At 40.8% G+C, this 21,256-nt stretch overlaps 1 protein-coding gene across 1 annotated transcript; it reads right to left on the reverse strand.

Annotated features, from left to right (window-relative positions):
• Positions 1 to 6,377: 6,377 nt before the first annotated feature.
• Positions 6,378 to 17,224, reverse strand: LOC124607313 (peritrophin-1-like). The gene is made up of 2 exons (XM_047139611.1): positions 17,102 to 17,224; positions 6,378 to 7,126 (listed from the first exon to the last, which is right to left on the reverse strand). The coding sequence occupies exons 1-2, from the start codon at positions 17,106 to 17,108 to the stop codon at positions 6,501 to 6,503; spliced, it is 633 nt and encodes a 210-aa protein (XP_046995567.1). The 5' UTR covers positions 17,109 to 17,224; the 3' UTR covers positions 6,378 to 6,500.
• Between the last annotated feature and the right edge of the window lie 4,032 nt (positions 17,225 to 21,256).

The following is a 21,256-nucleotide window of genomic DNA, read 5'->3' on the forward strand; positions in this document are numbered from 1 at the left end:
ACCGGATCGTGCCCCGGAGAATCGGTCGGATGTGATGTAAGGGGCTCTGGCAAGAGAGTTGCCACCTTCCAATGCAATGACGAGACAGAGACTAGTAGATGAGCTTACTCATGACGTCCAGCGTTAAACAATCAAGCGTATGACCGTTCCTACACCGGCGACATATACCATTAAAGTAATTCTTGATACAGGTGCAAATGTGAGTGCAATCTCTGCAGCACTGAGAGGTTGACACGACACCGGAAACTACCAGTCTTTCCTGTGAGTAATTGTGAAGTTACAGGAGCAATCGGTACCAGGGCACAAAAGGTAAAGATAAAGACTCTTATTGAATTAAGAACAGGAAATGTAGGGACTTTATGAAGTTCCTAGTAATAAATAAATTAATAGAGGACTGTATTTTGGATATTGAGAGTGTCCGGGAGACGGGCGTAAAATTCGACTTCTTTGCGGACTGCCTCTTTTCAGATTTATGATGAGAATGTGTGTGTGGACTTGATCAGAGAAGACTGCGGCCACGGAAGAAATTGTCTGGTTTCAACAATTAAACTTGTAAGGTGTTTCAAGAAGAGTCGGATATCAAATGCAGAATACGTTTATCAAGTATGCACATTAACTGATGTTGTACCTCAAAAGTCGGCGGCGGCGAAAATGATTGGCAGACTTATTGCAGCAGAATATCGATGTCTTTACTGAAAAACCGGGTATAGTGAAAGACTATGTGTGTAATTTAGAAGTGTACCCACATAGTACTTATTGACAAAGTTTCTATCCTGTGCCTTGGCGACTCCGGCGAGATGTCGATGAATAATTGCAACGAATGTAGGATTGGAAGTTGATTGAGCCATTCACAAGCCCATACTGTAGTTCTTTATTGGTTGTTCCTAAACAAGAGGGCAATGTTCGATCAGTTTTGGCCGCAATACAGATAATTAAGTTTATAGTTCCTGTCCGCAATCATCCAGAAAATATCAATGACCTTATACAGAACTTTCATGGCAAGAAATTCTTTTCAACTCGTGATCTCAGAAGTTATTACTGGCACATAATGCTAAGGTCTGAAACGAGGAAGTACGCAACATTTGTCTATACAAGGAGAAGCTATCACTGTAATGTTCGTCCATTTGGCCTAAATGTTAGCTCTGGTGTGTTTATCCAGGCACTGGATGCTGTTTTAGGACGTGAACTGCGTAGTCAACTTACACTTTGTGTCGATGATATTCTCACTGCTACATCTTCTTTGGAAGAACACTTTAATCTCTTCGCCAGAGTCATAAATGCATTTAGTAAAGTAGGCGTGACAGCTAACCTGCTAAAATCTTATTTTTCCCCTGAAAGTACCCGTTTCGTTGGGATTATAATAGACAATAAGGGAATAATGCCGGATTCAGCGAAGGTGAGCGCCATAAAGAATTTTCCCAAACCATCAATCAAGAAGCAGTTAAAATTTTTCATAGGAATGACGACCTTCTTTTATGCCGATTTTTAATAAACAGGTGATGAATACAGAGCCCTTGCACCATCTTCTACGAAAAAACGTACCGCGGAGATGGACAAATGACCGTGAAGTTGCATTCCAGCTCCTCAAAAACACTCTTGCGGATGCAAAATTGTCACACCACCTGGATAAGACTTTGGCGTTTGTTTTGATGACTGATTCATCGAACATTGGTTTAGGTTGCTGTTTGTTTCAACCCAAGGACATCAATAATCCGCGTCTGTCCCATAGCGTACGCAAGTCGCATGTTATCATGTTGCGAACGCTCCTACACAAACACAGAATTGGAAGCTCTGGCGGTTGTGTGGGCGTTTCGAAACTTCCACTATTACTTGTTTGGAGCACGCACTGCCGTGTACTGCGATAATCAAGCTCTCATATTCTTGCAACAATGCAAACTACTTCACGCTCGTCTGTCAACCTGGAGATCGCTTTACAACAATTTCAGAGTTGTGTACATAAAGGGACAACATAACCAGATAGCAAAATGCTTTATGAAGACTACCTGAAGGTTTGGAGAACATTACCACTGTGGAAGATGAGGAGAGGCAACATAGGATCTTGCTGATGAAAGATTTGGAATCCAGGAGATATTATTTATACATGTATTTATACATGTATAGTAACCTATCTGTCCTCCAGCAATGAGATGATCATAATTCTGAATAAACAGAGTCAGCCAGACTCCGAAGATTTTTCAAAGTAGTTGATAATGCTTTGTTCTACAGAAGGTCTGACACATCAGATAAATAGTGAGTATGTATACCAGAAGATTACATGCAAAAGCTCATACTGCACGCTCACTATGCTTGGGAACATTTCGGCGTACTTAAATGTGCAAGCAAGATAGGTAGCTATTGTTACTTTCCGAATATCAGGAGAAGAGTTCAGCAGGTTTTGAAGAATTGCAAAGCTTGTCAGCTGACTAAGCCTTGTAACAGAGGTACATAAGTTGAGATGCACTCCATCATTCCACATAAGCCCTTAGATCTAATCTCTGCGGACATCTGTTGGTCATTTCCGAGGGCAGGAGGTAGTAAATACATAGTTGGAGTTTTGGATACGTTTTATAAGTATTTAGTGCTGTACCCAATTCGATCAGGCACCAGCAAATCTGTTATCAAGAAACTATTTTTTTATTTTATTCCATCTCTTGGGAAGCCAAGAAAAATTCTAACAGATAATGTAACAATTTCCACGTGTAATATTTGGTAGAAGGCTTTACGGGAAGCAAATATTACACACGTCAAAAATCTTGTTACAATAACGGAGCGAGTCCCATTGGGAGTGCATTTAGAGAGTTACATCGTTTCATGAGAACCTACTGCTCAACGAAGCAAACCAGGTGTACTGATCTCTTGGAAGACTTCACAACAACAATCATAAGTAACCTACGGCATACAACTACCGGTTATACTCCGGAATAATTACTGTTAAATACTGAGGAAAATAATGAATGGGTGCAAGCATTACCGAAGATACCCCGAAATAGGATTTCATGGGAAGAAGAAATTCTTGATGCTTACCTCAAGATGAAAGAGAAAGCTCTTATGACAAAGAAGAGACACGACGAGGGAATAAAGAGAAGACGCTATGTATCTTTTTCCGGTTGCTCGCGATACTTGCTGTTTACACCAGTTATGCCGGCTTTATTCTTCTATCTCAAGCGTAGATTAATTTCAGTTAGCTACTCTTTCAGATTTGTTTTTTCTAACAGCGTTGGTTATGCATTAACAACCATACACAGAAGTACAAACAGATTTTCTGATACGCACCTCGCGTGTGCGTTCACTGACTGCAAAGGAGGAAAGTGCCAACGGCACTACGCTGAGCTGTTCCCGATGACACAGCATCAACATCACAGTAATTTGCTTTTCATGGTTTTTGCATTACTCTTTGTCTCGTGTTATACTTGTTGTTTATTGCTTATCATAGGTTTCCTCAGAGTTGTCACGGTATTTTCGCAGGCAAAAAGAACGAACTGAAAGAACCTTAATTACATTTGTACACTATAACGAGACCTATGATACCACAGGTCCCTTAGATCAAAATACTCAGAAAATACAGGGTTATTCCTTCATAATATTGCAAACTTTCAGCAACGATGGGGAAGGGTAAATGTGCCCATCTGAAGTACGGGACTCTGATCGGGAAACTACCGAGTCGAAAGTTACAAGCGAAAATACGCCATAGCTTCGCACTGCGCTCGAAGTGAGGATTCTAACCTAAAAATTATGAGCATTACCTGTAAAATTCCCGTTAAATTCTCCTGAATACCTTTAGATAATTTCTCCTGTTTATGGACTGCTAACTGCAGATATAACCATCTAAGAGAGACCAGGAATTCTGTGTCTACAGAACTGTTACAAAGAATTCTATTTACCTGCAAAAACTGTTACAATTACAACAGTTGTTCAAATTGGGATCCTCCAGGTCCAATGCATGCTATATCGCTCGAAGTTCTCTCGTACTCATTCTAATATAACAGGTGTCATTCGAAGAGGTCTTCGCAAATAACTTTCAAATCGATCGTTTCCGAACCAGGATCCCTGACCTAAAATTTACACATTTACCCTTCGCCACAATCACTGAAAGATTATTCCACCATCACGGAATCATCCTGTATCAAAATTCACATTTGCCGAGTGATAGGAACCTTCGACCATTCGATTCATGTGTATACTCATATTAGATATTGTAGACTCAGCAGTATTTGGCTTATAATGTGACAACTACGTATCCCAACTCCTAGACAACGGAACCAGCCAAAACTTTAAATATTTCAACTCTGAGTCTGAGGGTACGTAGTCGTGGGTCATATTCATTTTTATTTGAAAGCACGCAGTATTTGAACCATCTCCGAAATTATGTCAGTGGAATTCATATTTAACCGGCATAAAGTTGGATACGTTTCTTGTCTCATTAAATTTTTATAGCCTTCTTTTTGATTTAAATTTATGTATCAATTTTCATTGAGTTATCTACTGAATCGTTCTCTGAGAAAGTGACTCTGGCATACAGTTCACCTGATGAACAATGAATCGCGAAATAAACTGTCGTAGGCATGCGTATTCAAATACTGAGATATGTAAACAGGCAGAATACGGCGCTGCGGTCGGCAATGCCTATACAAGCCGACAAGTATCTGGAGCAGTTGAGTCTGGCGCAGTTGTTAGATTGCTCACTGCTGCTACAATGGCAGGTTATCAAGATTTAAATGAGTTTGAACATAGTGTTACAGTCGGAGCGCGAGAGATGGGACACAGCATCTCAGATGTAGCGATGAATTAGCCATTTCGCGACTGTACCGTGAGTAGCATGAATCCGGTAAATCATCAACTTTCCAACCTCGCTGCGGCCGGAAAAATCCTGCAAGAACGGGACCAACGACGACTGAAGAGAATCGTTCAATGTGACAGACGTGCAACTCCTCCTCAGAATGCTGCAGATTTCAGTGCTGGACCATCAAAAAGCGTCAGCGTTCGAACCATTCAGCGAAACATCCTCAATATGGGCTTTCGTAGCCGAAGGCCCACTCGTGTATCCTTGATGATGCTCGACACAATGCTTTACGCCTCTCCTGGACTCGTCAACACCAACATTGGACTTTTGATGACTGCAAACATTTCCTGATCGGACGAGTCTCGTTTCAAATTGTATTGAGCGGATGGAAGTGCACGTGTATGGAGATAACCTCATAAATCCATGGACCCTTCTCTTCAAGCTGGTGGAGGCTCTGTAATGGTGCGGGGCGTGTGCAGTTAGAGTGATATAGGACCCCTGATACGTCTAGATACGACTCTGACAGGTAACACGTACGTAAGCACCCTGTCTGGTCACCTGCATCCATTCAAGTCCTTTGTACATTCCGACGGACTCGGGAAATTCCATCAGGACAATGCGACACCCTACATGTCCAGAACTGCTACAGAGTGGTTCCAGGAACACTCTTCTTAGTTCAAATACTTCCGCTGACCACCAAACACCCCAGACGTGAACATTATTGAGCATATCTGTGATACCTTGCAACGTGCTGTTCAGAAGAGATCTCCACCCGCTCGTACTTTTACAGATTTATGAAAAGTCCTGCAGGATTCATGGCGTCAGTTTCCTCCAGCACTACTTCAGACATTAGTCGAGTCGATGTCACGTCGTGTTGCGGCACTTCTGCCTGCTCGTGGGGGACATACACGATATTAGGCAAGTGTATGTGTTTCCTTGGCTCTTCAGCATACACACAGGACACACACACTGTGTGTGTGTGTGTGTGTGTGTGTGTGTGTGTGTGTGTAAAAGTGTCCGTTTGCTTGATTTTAATTCATTAAAATCTACAGTTTTATTCCGATCTTGATGAAGTTTTGCATTCCTTACCTCCAAGACAAGAGGAAGGTCCTGTCTACATACGATTTCGTAATCTGGCTTTTAACATTATATATATATATATATATGAGAAACGTTGTTACCAAGCATCTCGAAAGGTGTTTGAGCGATTTTCGTGAATGTTATTGGCCGATTTACTTCAAATTTCTACATTAAGATGAAACAATTAAGAAAATTAATAAAAAATCAAATGCCTAACAAACGAAATATAATGGTAAAGTGACTAATTCATATCGCTAGAATAAATTAAAGCAGTAATATTCGTCTTGGAGATAGTACTATCGTACTTCAATATAACGGGGGACGAAATCGGAAATTTGACAGTGACATTATTGTTAACTCTTATTTATTGATTTACCGTTGTTACATCTGCAACGGAACAAGGCTGGCCGTGAAGTACTTACTGCCGAACGTAACAGAGGCCACCATCATTACGGGGCATGACACTTCGTACAAGAAAACAGATTAGCATCATCGACATTACAAAAGACAATACTAGTAAAGTTTAAATAACGAAATTTATTTTTTTAGCTTTTCTGTACAGAAGAATTATATATTAAGCAACAAAAATATAACGCCAGTTTATAAGCTGGAGACTGTTGTTCGTTTAAACAGCATAAGATTACGAGGCTGGCGCGTGACTGCGTTTGAGTTCGGCTAACTTCTTGACAGGTTCAGGTATCCGGATCGTACGCCTCTTGACAGCTACCCAGGACCACCAGCGCTCAGATTTGGGAATTTTCTCACAGGGATACATGAGCTCCCAGTCACAGGTCTTCATCTTGTCCACCCAGACCTGGCCCTCCGGGCACTCCTCTGCGAACAACACGCCGTTGTCGCACCTCCAGTACTTGCCGCAGTCGTCCTCGTGTGGGATGAAGGCGACGCTGTGGCTGCCGTCGGCGTTCGGCGCCGGGCAGGTGACGCCGGCGGACTCGGCGCTCACCGCGTCTTCTGCCTGCTGGGAACCGGTCGCAGCCTCCTTGCCGCTGGTGCAGTTGTAATTGAAAGGGAAGTCGCAGGAGTCGACGTTAGGGTTCCATACGAGGCCCTCGGGGCAGGTGCCGTTGTAGAGGTTCCCGTTGTCGCACTCCCAGTACTTGTTGCAGTCCTCGTCGTTAGGGTAGAACGTGATGTTGAGCGACACGCCTGGCTGTGGAGGCGGGCAGTCGGGGACGTCCCGCGGGACGCTACGACCAGCCACGCACGTGACTGCAAGTACCACAAACGCTGCCACCAGCGCTGTATCTGCAGGGAAATACACTATTATAGAGCTTCATATCATTTTAAGTAAACGACATTCATGATTAATTGACAATTGGTACATTAAACAGGAATTTTTTAATACAGGTGTTAAAATTATCAAATATAAAACAGAATGAAAAGTTCGAAAGATCTCTCCGGATGTATCTGTTCAATTCAATTATGGGTCCACACAACCGGTTTTGCTACTTTGATGTTGCATCTTCTGGCGCATATAAAAGCTATGTCTTATGATGTGGGGAGTAGTTACATAATGCCGCAGAGTAACCGTTGGTGTGGCTAAGCAAAGTTCTCACACCCGAACCTCCAGATGTCAGACATTCACATCGGTACCAAACGTTGCATGTCGGTGTAGTATCAACCAAAACACCGATTTAGTTCGTGCTGTGTGCTGTCGTCCAGTCCATAAAGCGTAAACGGCAATCAAAAATATCACCAGAGCTACGGAGCTCAGGAAAAGCATGTATGTGAGTGTATTGTAGATCTCGCGTGGATGAAAAGGTAGATCGTTCAAACCCCAAATGTTCAAATGTGTGTGAAATCCTATGGGACTTAACTGCTAAGGTCATCAGTCCCTAAGCTTACACACTACTTAACCTAAATTATCCTAAGGACAAACACAGACACCCATGTCCGATGGAGGACTCGAACCTCCGCTGGGATCAGCCGCACAGTCCATGACTGCAGCGCCTTACACCGCTCGGCTAATCCCGCGCAGCGTTCAAACCCCACTAGAGACATTTTTCTAACTGTTCACGCGTAAAACTGTTATATGGGAGAACATTTTCCTGATATAAAAGGACTTTCGGGATTTGTAGCAATGTTCTTTCGGCAGTCTGCTTTCGCTTCGCTAGTTGAACGTTATATATTCATTATTGATCTTATTATTTTGTTTGTTAGTAATTATTATTATTACTACTGTTACTTTCCGAAGCGTGATGGAACTGTTTCTTTATTTTCCTGTTCTGATTGTATATTCTATGAAACTGCAAATGTACTCTATAGGTTTACTACTTCCAAAGAAACAAAGCGAAAGCAGACTGTCAAGAAAACATTGCTGTAAACTCCAAACAGCCCTTTTACATGGCATAAACCCGTTATCCCGTATAACACTTACACATAATATAGTAAAAGACATTTGTCGTCATTGGGGTTTGAAGCCGGGCATCATCATACGAGAATTTAACGCTCTACCAACTTCCCCACGGTGGCTATACGTATTGGCTACTCTCAGTTACGCTTTTCCTGTGCTCCGTAGGTCTGGTGATACTTTTAATTAACGTTCACGCCCGTTCCACTCGACCACAGCACATACTACGAACTAAATCAGAGTTTTGGTTGATACTCTATCGACATACAACGTTCGGTACCGATCTGAGTGTCTGACGTCTGGTGTTTGGGTGTTATCCCTCCTCAATTGATAAGAAAACCACAATCTATGACGAATGTCATGTGTTAAGATCACGAACTGCCATCACTATACTGATTAAAATATGTTCTTGCCGTCAACAGACAATGCTTGACATGAGGCCGACAAGAAAATATATTAATTAGTAAAGTGATGGCAGTTCGTGATGTAACACACACATGACACTCATCATTGATGGTATTTTTATCAATGTAGGAGGGCTGAGAAGTATTTCTGAGCCATGCAAACGGTAGCACTGCGGCTTTCTATAACCATTCCCCACACCATATGACATTCATATACACCAGAAGAAGCCACTTAAAAGCTGTGAAACCACGTGTGTAGATCTATAATCGACTCGAATTCATGCGGCAACAGCTCACTTTTGGTCTTTTCATTCAGCTTTGTGTTTAATAATTATAACACCTGTATTAAAATTTCCTGTGTACTGTATGAACTGTCAGTCAATCATGTATAACTATTTTAGCTGTAGTTGCCCACTTTTAAAATTATTAGTAAACGACATTCATTACTAAGGCCCGGATTTCTAAGCAAAATGCATAATTTGTCCATACTTTTTAGGGAAAAGCAGACTTCGTAAGACACACCTACATAAGCAGATTCTACTACAACGAACGGAAAAAAGACAATACCAAGACAGGTTGTGTGGCACAAACGAAAGTTTGTGGTAGCGTCACTATGAGAATGCAAACCAGGTTTGCTTTAAATGCACACTGTAACTGTCGTGACTGTTACTTATCTTTGAGATTGGAAGTGGAGAGTTGATGTCAGTCAAGAATGCCCTTAGGGTGACAGAGACGTCATTACAAACACCTCACTAAGCTTGAACATAACATTCGGCTACGAGAAGCCAAGGTGGATTTCCTTTACCCTACATTAATTGCTTTTTGGTGTTGCGATTTCTTACTTCAGTGCATGCTTGTTTGTGCTTATTTGCCATTATTACGGAAGAAAACATTTATGCTTGCTTATTTTACCATTTTTAATTAAAACAGCATATTTTACAGAAATCTGATTTTTATCGGCTTATAAAAGTTAACTTCGGTCCAATGCGTAAGAAAGCAGTGCTAAGGTATACCCAGGATGTTGTGAAATAATACTGCAAGGGGGAAAAACGTGCTGCATCTGGGCTGATGATTCATCACTTAATCAATCAGTTGTCGCATCCGAGTGGTATCATTGGTGTATGCGGTGAATCCCCGAGTTCTAAGCTTCAGTGTGTTGTGCAACGCTCGATAGCGCGAGTGCGCGTGATTTCTCGCTGCTGTCATTAGGGAATACCAACAAAACCTCTCATCAGCATTCTCACACAAACGTGTAAACGAGTTTGGAAGAAATATTTTCAGTGAAGACGGCAGTGTCTTATTTTCTGAGAAGACTGTTTCTCAGAAGAAACAGTCTGCACAGTGCACCAGATTAATCCACGCGTCTTAAGAATAAATCTAAGTAAAACCAGCAACTGATTACAAGCATTGTTGTAGTGGTACACTTTTCAAAGACATTACTGGGTTCGGCATTCCTTTGTGGAAACTGAGTAATGCGCAGCTTTGTGTACTTTTTGAATCTACAACGTGCAAAAACAATATGCAGCAGTGTTTTCGAGAAGTGATTTGTAATAATGAGAATACACTGAAGCACGAATACATGGAGATTTGTATTGACGAAACCACAGATGCATCGGGACGGTGCATGTCTAGTGATGTAAAGCAGAGAGGAGATCATTTCTTCTTCATACTGAAATATTCAGCCACGTAAATCGTTCCACCGTCGCTAAATTTTTCAGTGACTTACTAACTTTTTGCCGGCCGGCGTGGTCGAGCGGTTCTAGACGCTTCAGTCTGGAACCCCGCGACCGCTACGATCGCAGGTTCGAATCCTGCCTCGGACATGGATGTGTGTGATATCCTTAGGTTAGTTAGGTTTAAGTAGTTCTAAGTTGTAGGGTACTGATGACCTCAGATATTAAGTCCCATAGTGCTCAGAGCCATTTGAACCATTTTATTAACTTTCTTGTGGCCAGGAGGTATACGGTGTAATATTTTATTTTCATTTCTCCGTGATGCTGCTCCACATAGCGTTAAAGCACGAACTGGATTAACAGTCCTTTACCCTGACGTGCTTTGTTCACAGTTCACGTAGTTTCGCAGAAACTGTCAGAACTGAGTGTGCCGATATGGATCTTCTATTTCTAGTGTGAAGACACTGTTTGTCAGGTCCCCAATTAGAACTCACAAATTCTGTGAACTCTTACCAAATTTGACTTTACGTCCTCAGCCAGTTTTCACTCGGTGGGGATGGTGGTCCCAGGCACGAAACGTTCACTTCCTCTGACAGACGAAATGTATCCGTATCACTGGTGAAAGACATACTGAACATCAGTAATCAGTGTTGGCAGGTTTTTTTGCTGAAGGAAATCGTGATTTTTTACGAAACCCAGACAAAACACACATAGCCCTAAAAATCTGAATACAGTTCAACAAAGCACTGAGCGCCAGAAACACAAGGGGCTGCAAAACTTGCACTCGAGGAAGTAAATCGGGTGCTAGAGATAAATTCCACATACAATACACTGTGTCGAATGTTTAAAAAGTTTTCTGGTGAAGAACAAATACTGAAGAGGAATTCACCGAAGAAGAACTTCATGCATTTTACATGCTCCTGTGACGTCGTAAGAATATTTTCACTGTAGAAATCATTCTTCACTGATAGACGCAGCAATTTTGCGTAAGAAAATCTCAGGATGACCTTTCTTGTCTACTATAAAAGCTTTCAAAAGGTAAGAGTTTTGTGAAACTATAATGAGGTGTATTTATTTTTGCTTATTTTTGTCATTACTTTCAACATTTTTACAGCATTTACTTGATTATTTTGGTATTTTTTCCTGAGAAATATGGGCTTTATTCACTAGGAAAACAATTTTTCTTCCTACACATTTCTAACACGTACCACCGTACAAGAGGACGCGAACCAAGTCTAGTTTTTGATATACCTAGGGGGTTGATTGACTGAACCCCCAGAGAGTGATGAAATTTTTATCGCCAGCATTATGCCAGAGATAGCAAAGCGGCAGGGCGTAAGTCTCCTCTCGCCACAGAGTGTCCATGTGTCTTGGATTAAAAATGCAACATCTTCAATACATCTATTGAACCGACGTTTTTAAGGGGAATAGCTTATATATCAACCAATTATCCCACACCCTTGTATGCGTAAACATTTTTAGTAAGTTAAGTACAGAATAACATCGCTTGAGGCCACAGAATAGTCATCTAGAAACTGTTCATCTGAAACATTTTACAGATTAGGGACGAAGATAATGGGATACAATTGTTCCGATGGTAGTGAGTCCTGTTTGCAGCCAATTACCCAATCCCATATGTTACTCAAACTCCACGTCGAGGAAGCAGTAAAGAATATTTGCAAGCTGAGTTAAAGTTTAGGGAAAAGAAACAGAAATGTTGACGTTTGCTGATGACATTGTAATTCTGTCCGAAATAGCAAATGACATGAAAGATTAGTGAGTTAATACAGTCTTGAAAAGAGTTACGGTGACGATCAGTAAGAGTGAAGCAAGGATATTGGATTGTAATAGAATTAAATCAGATGATGTTGAGGAAACCGGATTAAGACATTAGACAGTAAAATGAGTCACAGGTTTTGTCGTTTAGGCAGTAAGATATAGGGGGTGGATTAGAATAAGGAAATATCACAAACACAACACATTATGTATAATTCGCTGAAGCAAAACCATTGGCATTCAAAACATCTTTCAGTAGTCTCGGAATGGATAGATCAGCTGAGGGAAATGGTCGAATGAGATCACGGACCCTTCTCTCAAAAGTAGAGCACTAAGGCTCTAAATCTGGTTACAGTAGTGGCCAGGGTAGTTACGAAAATTCATCCTCGTTCTCACAAATCCACTCCTGGGCTATGCGAGCTTTGTGGAAAGGGGTCTTGTCGTCTTGGAAGAAAGTATCGCCACTGGGGAAGAAACATTGTATCACGAGATGGACCTGATCAGCCGAAATGGCCACATAATCCCTGACGGTGACAAGGGAGCGCGTGGGGTACCACGAAACTGCAGCCCAAATCGTCTCTTAGGCTCCGCCGTGTTTCACTCATGGGACTAGGCCGGCAGTTGGAAATAGTGTGAGACATGACATATCCGACCAAATGTCGCTCTTCCATGGATATAGCCCAGGTTTTATTGCTTCAGTGCCACTTTTCCTGTGAGGAGGATTGGCATCACTGATGAATGGTTTTGTAATTTCATATCTCTCTTCAAATCCCTGCTCATGGAACGCCTCTGTAGTTGTATTATCGCTGACACGGTTAGTGAGAGCGACATCCAGTTCTGCAGTGACATTTGGAGCTGATGTCCTCTTCCAAATTCTCAATGACTTTAGTAGGCCTTGTGAGCAGATGTTTCTCCACTTTCCTGTATGCAGTATAAATCTTCGATACGGTGCCTCTTGAAACACCAAAGACTCCGGGCAGCTTGGTTACGGAAACCTTGCGACCACAAAAAACTTGCTCACGATGAAATGCACTGAGCTCTGACATAATGTACTCACAACTACATATAACAATGTTCTGATCATACAGACACTAGCGACCTAATGAGGACATTGCCCAAGTGCCGTTTGTGGTCAAACACAGCAGTGCCACCAGTAGGCTTGACTAGCATCTGCAGTTATGTTTCAGCATGCATTTCTCGAGAAGGTTCCATTCTTTGCCCATCCTCTGTAACTGCCACTGGCCAAAGTAGCCAGGATGTAAATTCACTCTGGAAATAGTGAAAGAATGAGTTTTTCAATAAGAGAGTGTGACGTTACACGAACGGATGATGAGTATTATATGAGTAGTCAAGTAACTGATGAAGAGGTACTGAAATTATGGGGCAAAGAGCAATATAGTAAAGTTGACAATGAGGTACTATCGTTTAGAAGGACACAACCTGAACCATCAAGGAATACTGATTTTGGTAATGGGATAAAATATTTAGAGGGATTCCAACATTTGAGTACAGTAAGCCTGTCCAGTTGGACGTAGGATGCTGTAGGTATGCCGATGTGAAGAGACGTACAGAGGACATTCAGTGTATTGGATAGTGATTAATTGTGTACAGTCCAGTGTCACATACGTAGTTAATAACGATAAGAGAGTGTCAGGAAAAGTGAAGCTTATTCATGTTATTTTACTGGTTTTAAAATTAATTCTCTAAATACTTGAAGAGTTGTGGAGTACTGCCGGCGGACCGTATTTTAGACCCTCGAATGGCTCACCGCCACACATTTGACAATGTAGGGTAGCTGTTCCTTTTTTTTTCATTTTCATTAGAGTACGAGTGCTTTGTCCATTTTATAACTACATCTACGCCTATACCGCTACTATGCAAACTACTGTTAACTGCATGGTAGAGGACCCTTATCTCTTCTTACTGTTCCATAATCGTTTGGAGTGTGGGAAGAGTGACTAACTAAATGCCCCTGGCATCGGTGAAATTAAGTAGTGTCTTTGTGACCTTCAGGGAACAATATTCAGGAATCTGTTACAGTCCTTGCTCCTTACTTTAATAATGGTTTTACGAACGTACCAAGTAGCCCATTTGGTGATAACTGACGTCCTTACTCAAGAATTTGCAGATTTGCAGTTCGGATTACTCAGCAATTCTATGTATCTCTCCTGAGAGTCAGACAACTGTATGACCATTAGGACCGACCCTCCTTTCTATACATTAAATGTATTTCGCAATTGCGCATATGGATAACCATCAACTGTAGAATGGAATGACAAAAATTTGTGCCGGACAAAGCCTCGAACCCGGTTTTTCCGCTTATCGCGAGTGGTCGCCTTATCATTTGGCCATCCGTTCACGACTCACGGCCAGACCAACCTGTACTCTTACATCCATTATGTGTATTCCAAAACAGGTCAGACATTGTACTAGAAAGTCGCTTGCCCGTTGTCGGTGGACAAATATGATTTTGCAGTGTTTGTGTTATTCTGAATTACGAAGCATGATGGTCCAAAGGAACTTTGCATCGTAATTTAGAATAACACAGGCACTGCAGTATCCTATTTGTTTCTATATATTCAACATCCCGTTTGAGTCCAACTGGTATGAGTTCCACATATGTGAACAATATTCAAAAACTGATGGTACTTGTGTCTTCTAAGCAAACTCCAATGTAAACTGACAGCATTTTCCGGTATCCTATCAGTGAACCGAAGCTTGACATAGGCTGAACCTACAAGGAGTCCCACCTGATCATACCGTTTGGTATTCCCATCAGTTGTTACAACCACCTAGGTGGATGAGTCTTATGAATTGAGTGTTTCAAGTTGTGAGTCAATGATATTGTAGTCATATGATACTACTCTTCTGCAGTTTTACATTTCTGTACATTTAAACAACTTACCAGATTTTGCATCACTTCTGAATCTTACCAAAATCAGAAAATATGTACAACTCTCTTTAGGTACTACTAAACTATTCTACGGAAAGTCTGAGATTACTATAAATATTGACCACCATGTGATTACTAAATAACAGGAACTAAACTGGTTCCCAAAACCTTCATAGGTTCACTCATGAAGGTGTTACTACGCTTGTCAATGACTTCCCATCAAGGATAACATCCTTCTTATTAATATATCCTCAACCCAATCGCAAATCTCTTGATACCCCTTATGATCCTACTACAGTTGATAAGCGTTGTGATGACGCTGTTCGTAGGTCAAGTAGTACTTCATGCGAATTGATTAATAGGTTTCATCTTGTCATGGGAGATCGATGGTTATCGCATCGCTAGTGGTTGGAATGGAGTAGATAATTCTGTTCGAGATACCTCACCTCCCTGGATTTCAGCAAATATCTTAATATTCTACAGTAAATTGGTAACAATGATACCAAACGATAGTTAAGAGGATCACTTCTGCAAACGGGTGTGACCTACGCTTGCTAACAATTACAGAGAATTATTTTCTGTTCGAGAGATCTACGACGTATTACAGTTAAAAAAGACGATAACTCAGGCGCAAAATCTTTCTACAATCTCATACGGATAACAGGTGATCCTTGAGTCTTGATCATTATAGCGACATCAGATTTTTCACAACACTCGTCATACTAACTCCAATATCATAGTCCGGTGAAACAAAGAATAATCAAGAGTTTACATCGTCGTGGAGGGGCGAGTTTATTTTTCTTCTGTCATTGTGACCCTTTTCCAAAGTTATTTCTAATAGCTCTGTTGCCACATAAAAATTGCTATATGGGTGAAGAAGTAATAGATTTAGTTTTTCATAACATCAACATATAATAGGATTAAAAAGATCCGAATAATTAAAATGGTTTGATCCTGTAACGTATATATATATATCTAGATCTGTTGTAGTCGGAGCTATTTCCTTTTATATAGATTAATTTTTTCTTTGCGGACATTTTACGTTCGAGCAGCAGGGTCATTTGTCAATTAATTGTGGTTTACATGCCATTAATATGGTTAGTAGATTGCCGGGAAAACTTCCCTCGCTGCGGTTGATTCGGTTTTCCACCAGCTTATTTTTTCCCCCTTTTCATTTCAGAGTAGCACTTGCACAATAAATGTTCCATTATTTGTTAAAAATATTCCAGTCTGTCTTCCTCTACCGTTTTCACCATCTACAGCTCCCTGCAGCTGCATGGAAGACACTCCGTCATGTCTTAAGACTGGTCCTGTCATCTCTTCTTATTGTCAGTGTGTTCCATATAGTCCTTTCTCTGCCGTTCGGAGGAGAACACCATAATTCCTTTCCTTTCCAGTCCAAATAAACGCTTACAAGAGTACAAGTAGTTACCAACATTGTATTAAATTAAGACAAGCAAGCAGCTGTGCTTAAAAGAGCTGTAAGCAAGTGGAAAGGAATTAACATTAATAGTTGTGTGTATTTGTCCATGGCTGAGAGGAAATATGTAGATTTAAGAGAATTAATACTTACAAGTACTAAATATAAACATACTCACACACGGATATTTAAATGTGCAGTCATTGCAATTGCACTGTTGTGCACAGACAAGAAAAAATGGTGATGATTTCATACGTCGTACCCGAAATCAATATATTTTCCAATCCTTTGACAATACGTGAGTTGGGATTTCCCGTGTTAATATCGGGCTGCTCATAGAAATAATATCAAAGGAATATCTAATTTATATTGACAATTCTAGACACTGAACATTGCGACCGAAAAAAAAAAAGACTAAATGATCAATGTGTTAATGACAACTCGTATCTGGTAAAGCTACTCATTGCAGATTGTATGCAAATCATCAGCTAACGAAACTCTAGTTTACAGAAAGAAAAAATATTATTTTTTTTTTATTTAGTTTTTGCTAACTGGCAGGTGGTTATCGGGAGATCCAACAGTTGCGCGTTACACGTAATACATCTTATAACTTACTTCTTCTTTGATAAATCACCACTTATAAAAAAAGACAATGCTCTAAACAACATATAAGTGAGCTACACGTAACTTGCGTCAACACTTACACTTCATTGTGAACACGGAGCCGTCGGAAGTCGAGGAAATTCGTCTTGTCGACCTTCTGGGCGTTTCTGGTGGGGTTTCGCCGTTTTATATCATGTCCAATAAAGACAGTTTGCCGTACATGAGCTCTTGCACTAGTCCAGCCAAGATAACATTTTTCCCGTGTTGCGACCACACTGATATACACCAGTTTCTCCGTCTCGATAAGTTACTATCTCTCCTTACAATATATTCCTGGTACATCGGATTTCTTATCGGAGATATGAGTCTTCATTCTTTCCTTGTTGCTCAGTGCTGACGTTTAAAGTATTTCCAATTTCTACTAAGAATTCAACTATAAATTTCACTCATATTGGTTAATCGGGAAGAAAAAAGAATCATTCCAGGGAAGAGCCCCCACTGGTATATTCTCGAGAGGGAAGTCGTCAGTTTCTGCCTTATGCCCTTATAGACACATGAGATGATTTTATCTTTCAATCTGAATTTTTCCCCTCACATTTCGTCGAAACTTGTGTCTTTCCTACAGATCCCAATCAGAATTTTCATTTCCTGCACAGTCTTTACAAACAACTTCGAGTGGAAAGTGGTCACCTTTAACCATATTTAGTTTCCGCAAATGAAATGACTTCGATCAAAAAGAGCCATATGTTAATATCGAAGACAATGTTTGGAAGATTTTACCGAAAATATTTGTCCTGAGTATAAAGTTGTATGAAAGTGAAATGTAAACGATTGACAGAATTACCAAGAAGAGAACTGACTTTGGACAGTCTTGTTACAAGAGAATGCAGAGATTTTGTTGAGTACATAACATTTTCAACAAAAACGTACAGAGTAGAAGCTGTGAGAAAGGGTACATTATTGAAGAAACTGGCTAAAAGAAGAAAGTGTGTGAGTGTTAAAAACTGTAAAACTAATCCAAGTCTGAATTCAAAAAGATGTACATCGCCGTAGGTGCGCAGAGATGATGAGAATTCCACAGTCGAGACTATTGTAAACAGACGCATCAAACCAGTTTATCGACTGCAGATAACAGAAAAACTATAATAACCACTAAACTGTATTGCGGCAAATATAATGCGCGAGGCTTTGAAAACATCTACAGCAAATGTGAATTGTCAAACGGCATATCTAATGTGTGCTGTCTTCGTCTAAGACGAGATACGTCGATACAGTCTATAATGAGAGGGCTATTCACACTTGAATACAATGTGTAGTTCATCTATATATTTATAATTGTCATCCGTTTAAATAGAGTTTGTTTCTTGCAGTAAACCTGCGCCATTTTTAGTACAACAGATTCATTCGATATCGATATGATAAAATGTTCATTTGTAGTATGAGTAAAGAATACGAAACCTAGAATATACATTAAAATGATAACATAGGGCATTAGGAAACACCAGTCAAGTTACAAGTCGTTTTGAGACACTAGAATTAAATGAGTAAAGAAATGAAATAGATACGTTACTAGGACCTATCACCCGTTCAGATTTTATACAAACTGCCTCTTCTAGGTAGTGATAACATTCGATGAACTTAGGATCTCGAAACTTCAACAAGAAGTGTCACCTAATGATAGTGTAGCTTAATACATCATTAACGAGTTCCCCCAGTATAGTGTCTGCCTCGGACAGACACGAGTAGGTCCTTCTCATGTAAATGCGTACTTTCTCTATGGTTAAATGAACTTAAATATAAAATCAAATTGTCGTTGCTGTTCAAACCATTCGCTTTTCTTAGGATCCAGAGGCCTCTAGGAGGCTGAGCACAGTATCGTCAAAAGAACCTAACAGTACACATTGCCAGAATTCTCTTACTCGTAACTACCCTGTCTGCATATTGCGGATACGGTAATTATAACGTTTCTAGCAGAGTGTTTATAAACACCGTAGAGCATTAAAGCTAAAGTGATTAAAATCTATGAAAAAATCCACTTCATAAACCATCTTGTTCATTCTCAATTCATTTTTCTTTATCACAAAAATACTGTCAAGTAACATGTTCTAATAGGACTAAAACTGCAAGTCATTATACTGTGAACGTCTGATCAGTTATAAAAGAGGACTATGTTAAACTGAGAACACAAATTTCACATGTAACGATGTAGATACAAGGTCACATTACACAAACCTTAATATGTGCATGACTTTTTTTCATGTATCACATAAAATTAAAAGAAGGTTAGGTCTGAAACTGGACTCTTTCCGATCGTCAAGATCGGAAACACATCCAGTTGACATGTGCCGCACCTAGACTTGCATGTTACAAACACAAAAGCCACAAACGGCATAGTACCGGCGTAGAGGGAACCTATGCAACACAGGAGTGTGCGTAAGTCTGAAGCGAGTTGAAATACTTTGTCACTCCGAGTTAGGAAGGAACTACGCCACTGTCAGAGGATTCACTAACGACAGTATTGTTGTAATTCCTCCTGCCCCTCCCCCCCCCCCCCTTTCGCCGCCACTGTCATCCCAATGCTGCATTGTCTGCACCTCAGCAGAATGATGACGTAGTTTAACCTTAAGCTGTGGAACTGCATACACCATGCAGACTCCCTTGACCATTTCAGCTTCACAGAAACGGCGTCACACCATACAGGACACCATACTTCACCTACTACAAACTAGAGAGATACGATATTCTCGTCAATGTTAAATAACTGATACATGATACGCCCTGACCTGACAGGACAGGTAGTTTAAGTTGTGGAAAGGGGCCAAAATAAGTGGTTGTCAGTTACACTGAAACATACAAACTTTAATTAATCAAACATTACAAGAGCCAAGAACTTCTTTAAAAAGAAAAAAGGATACACGGATTTTGTTTTGGAACTTAATTAGCGGCTGAATGCGCCGTACAATCTCATGCCATAAGGGCCAGACCACTTTAATTTATAAACGACTGAAAGCCAATAACTTGAAGATCAACCAAAATCAGAAATTTAAAAGGCCTTATCTTAAAACATTTCCTTAATTAAGCTGAAGGCCCAAAGAATCTGACACACTAACAGCAAAACAAATTGAAAATCCTATGAAAGCCTAACACTTAGGACTCAAAAACATTAATTTTAAATACGTCAAAAGCTTTACGTAAAACAGTTCTTAAATTAGGAAGAAAGGCCCAAACCATCTTAAGAACAGAACAACTTCAATTCAAAATCGGCTGAAAGTCCAAGGGATCTGACACTTTAAGAGCAAACCAACTGAAATTCAAAATAAGCTGAAGGCTAAACACTTAAGACTCAACAACATTAATTTAAAAAAAAATGCCAAAGGCTTTACGTAAAGAAGTTCTTAAGTTAGACTGAAGGCCCAAACTATTTGACGCCTTACGGGCTAAACAATCTTAATCTAAAAATCGGCTAGAAGCCATACAGGTGCAAATAACAAGAACGAACAAGAAAAAGACACCCAAGGGCGCTCGGAAGTTCGAAGGGACGGCCTGGAATTCAAACACAAACGATCGCTTAGGTAGGACAGGCAGTCGGCCCAACCATTGTCGATCCGACAACAACCCAACCGACAGACAGTCAACGGACCCACGGACAAGATAACCTCTGCTTCACACGACCAGCACACAACAAGAAGTTCAATGGAACAACGTAGAAGATATTGGCGCCCACTACCAATTATACATTGAGCTGTCAAACTACACACCGTGCTGGACAGCGACAACACGATGACGAATATACACTGCGTGAATTTACGTCAATGGCCAGGGCAGGTAAACGGGACATTAACGGCCACAAGGCAGAAGATTCCGTTGATGCACTTCAATTCAAATAATCAAGTATAGTTAAACTCCACCGGAGGGTGGCTAAAACTTGCCAACTTGCAAACACACGTTGTTGCTCGCGGGAATATCCCAACAGCTGACAACGAAGTCCAAACGACACAATGTGAACAGTCGTGACTTGCTCGTAGATTAACTCAAAACTCAACTTTCATGTCCAGAATCGGTAAGCCACGAACCTAGTAGCAATGGGAACAGCACCACACGCTCCGACACACTCCACACCGTGGGCCAAGCCAAACGACGCGCTGCGGAGATTTCCTCCCTACTGCACGCCAACCGAGCAACTCTCAAGCCTGGAAAAGTTGAAAGGCCAAATATAAGTCGGCCGATGAGACGACCAACCAACAACGGTCGTCCCG

The sequence above is a fragment of the Schistocerca americana genome, chromosome 3 (assembly GCF_021461395.2).
Source record: "Schistocerca americana isolate TAMUIC-IGC-003095 chromosome 3, iqSchAmer2.1, whole genome shotgun sequence".
In the NCBI taxonomy this organism is placed as follows: Eukaryota; Metazoa; Arthropoda; class Insecta; order Orthoptera; family Acrididae; genus Schistocerca; species Schistocerca americana.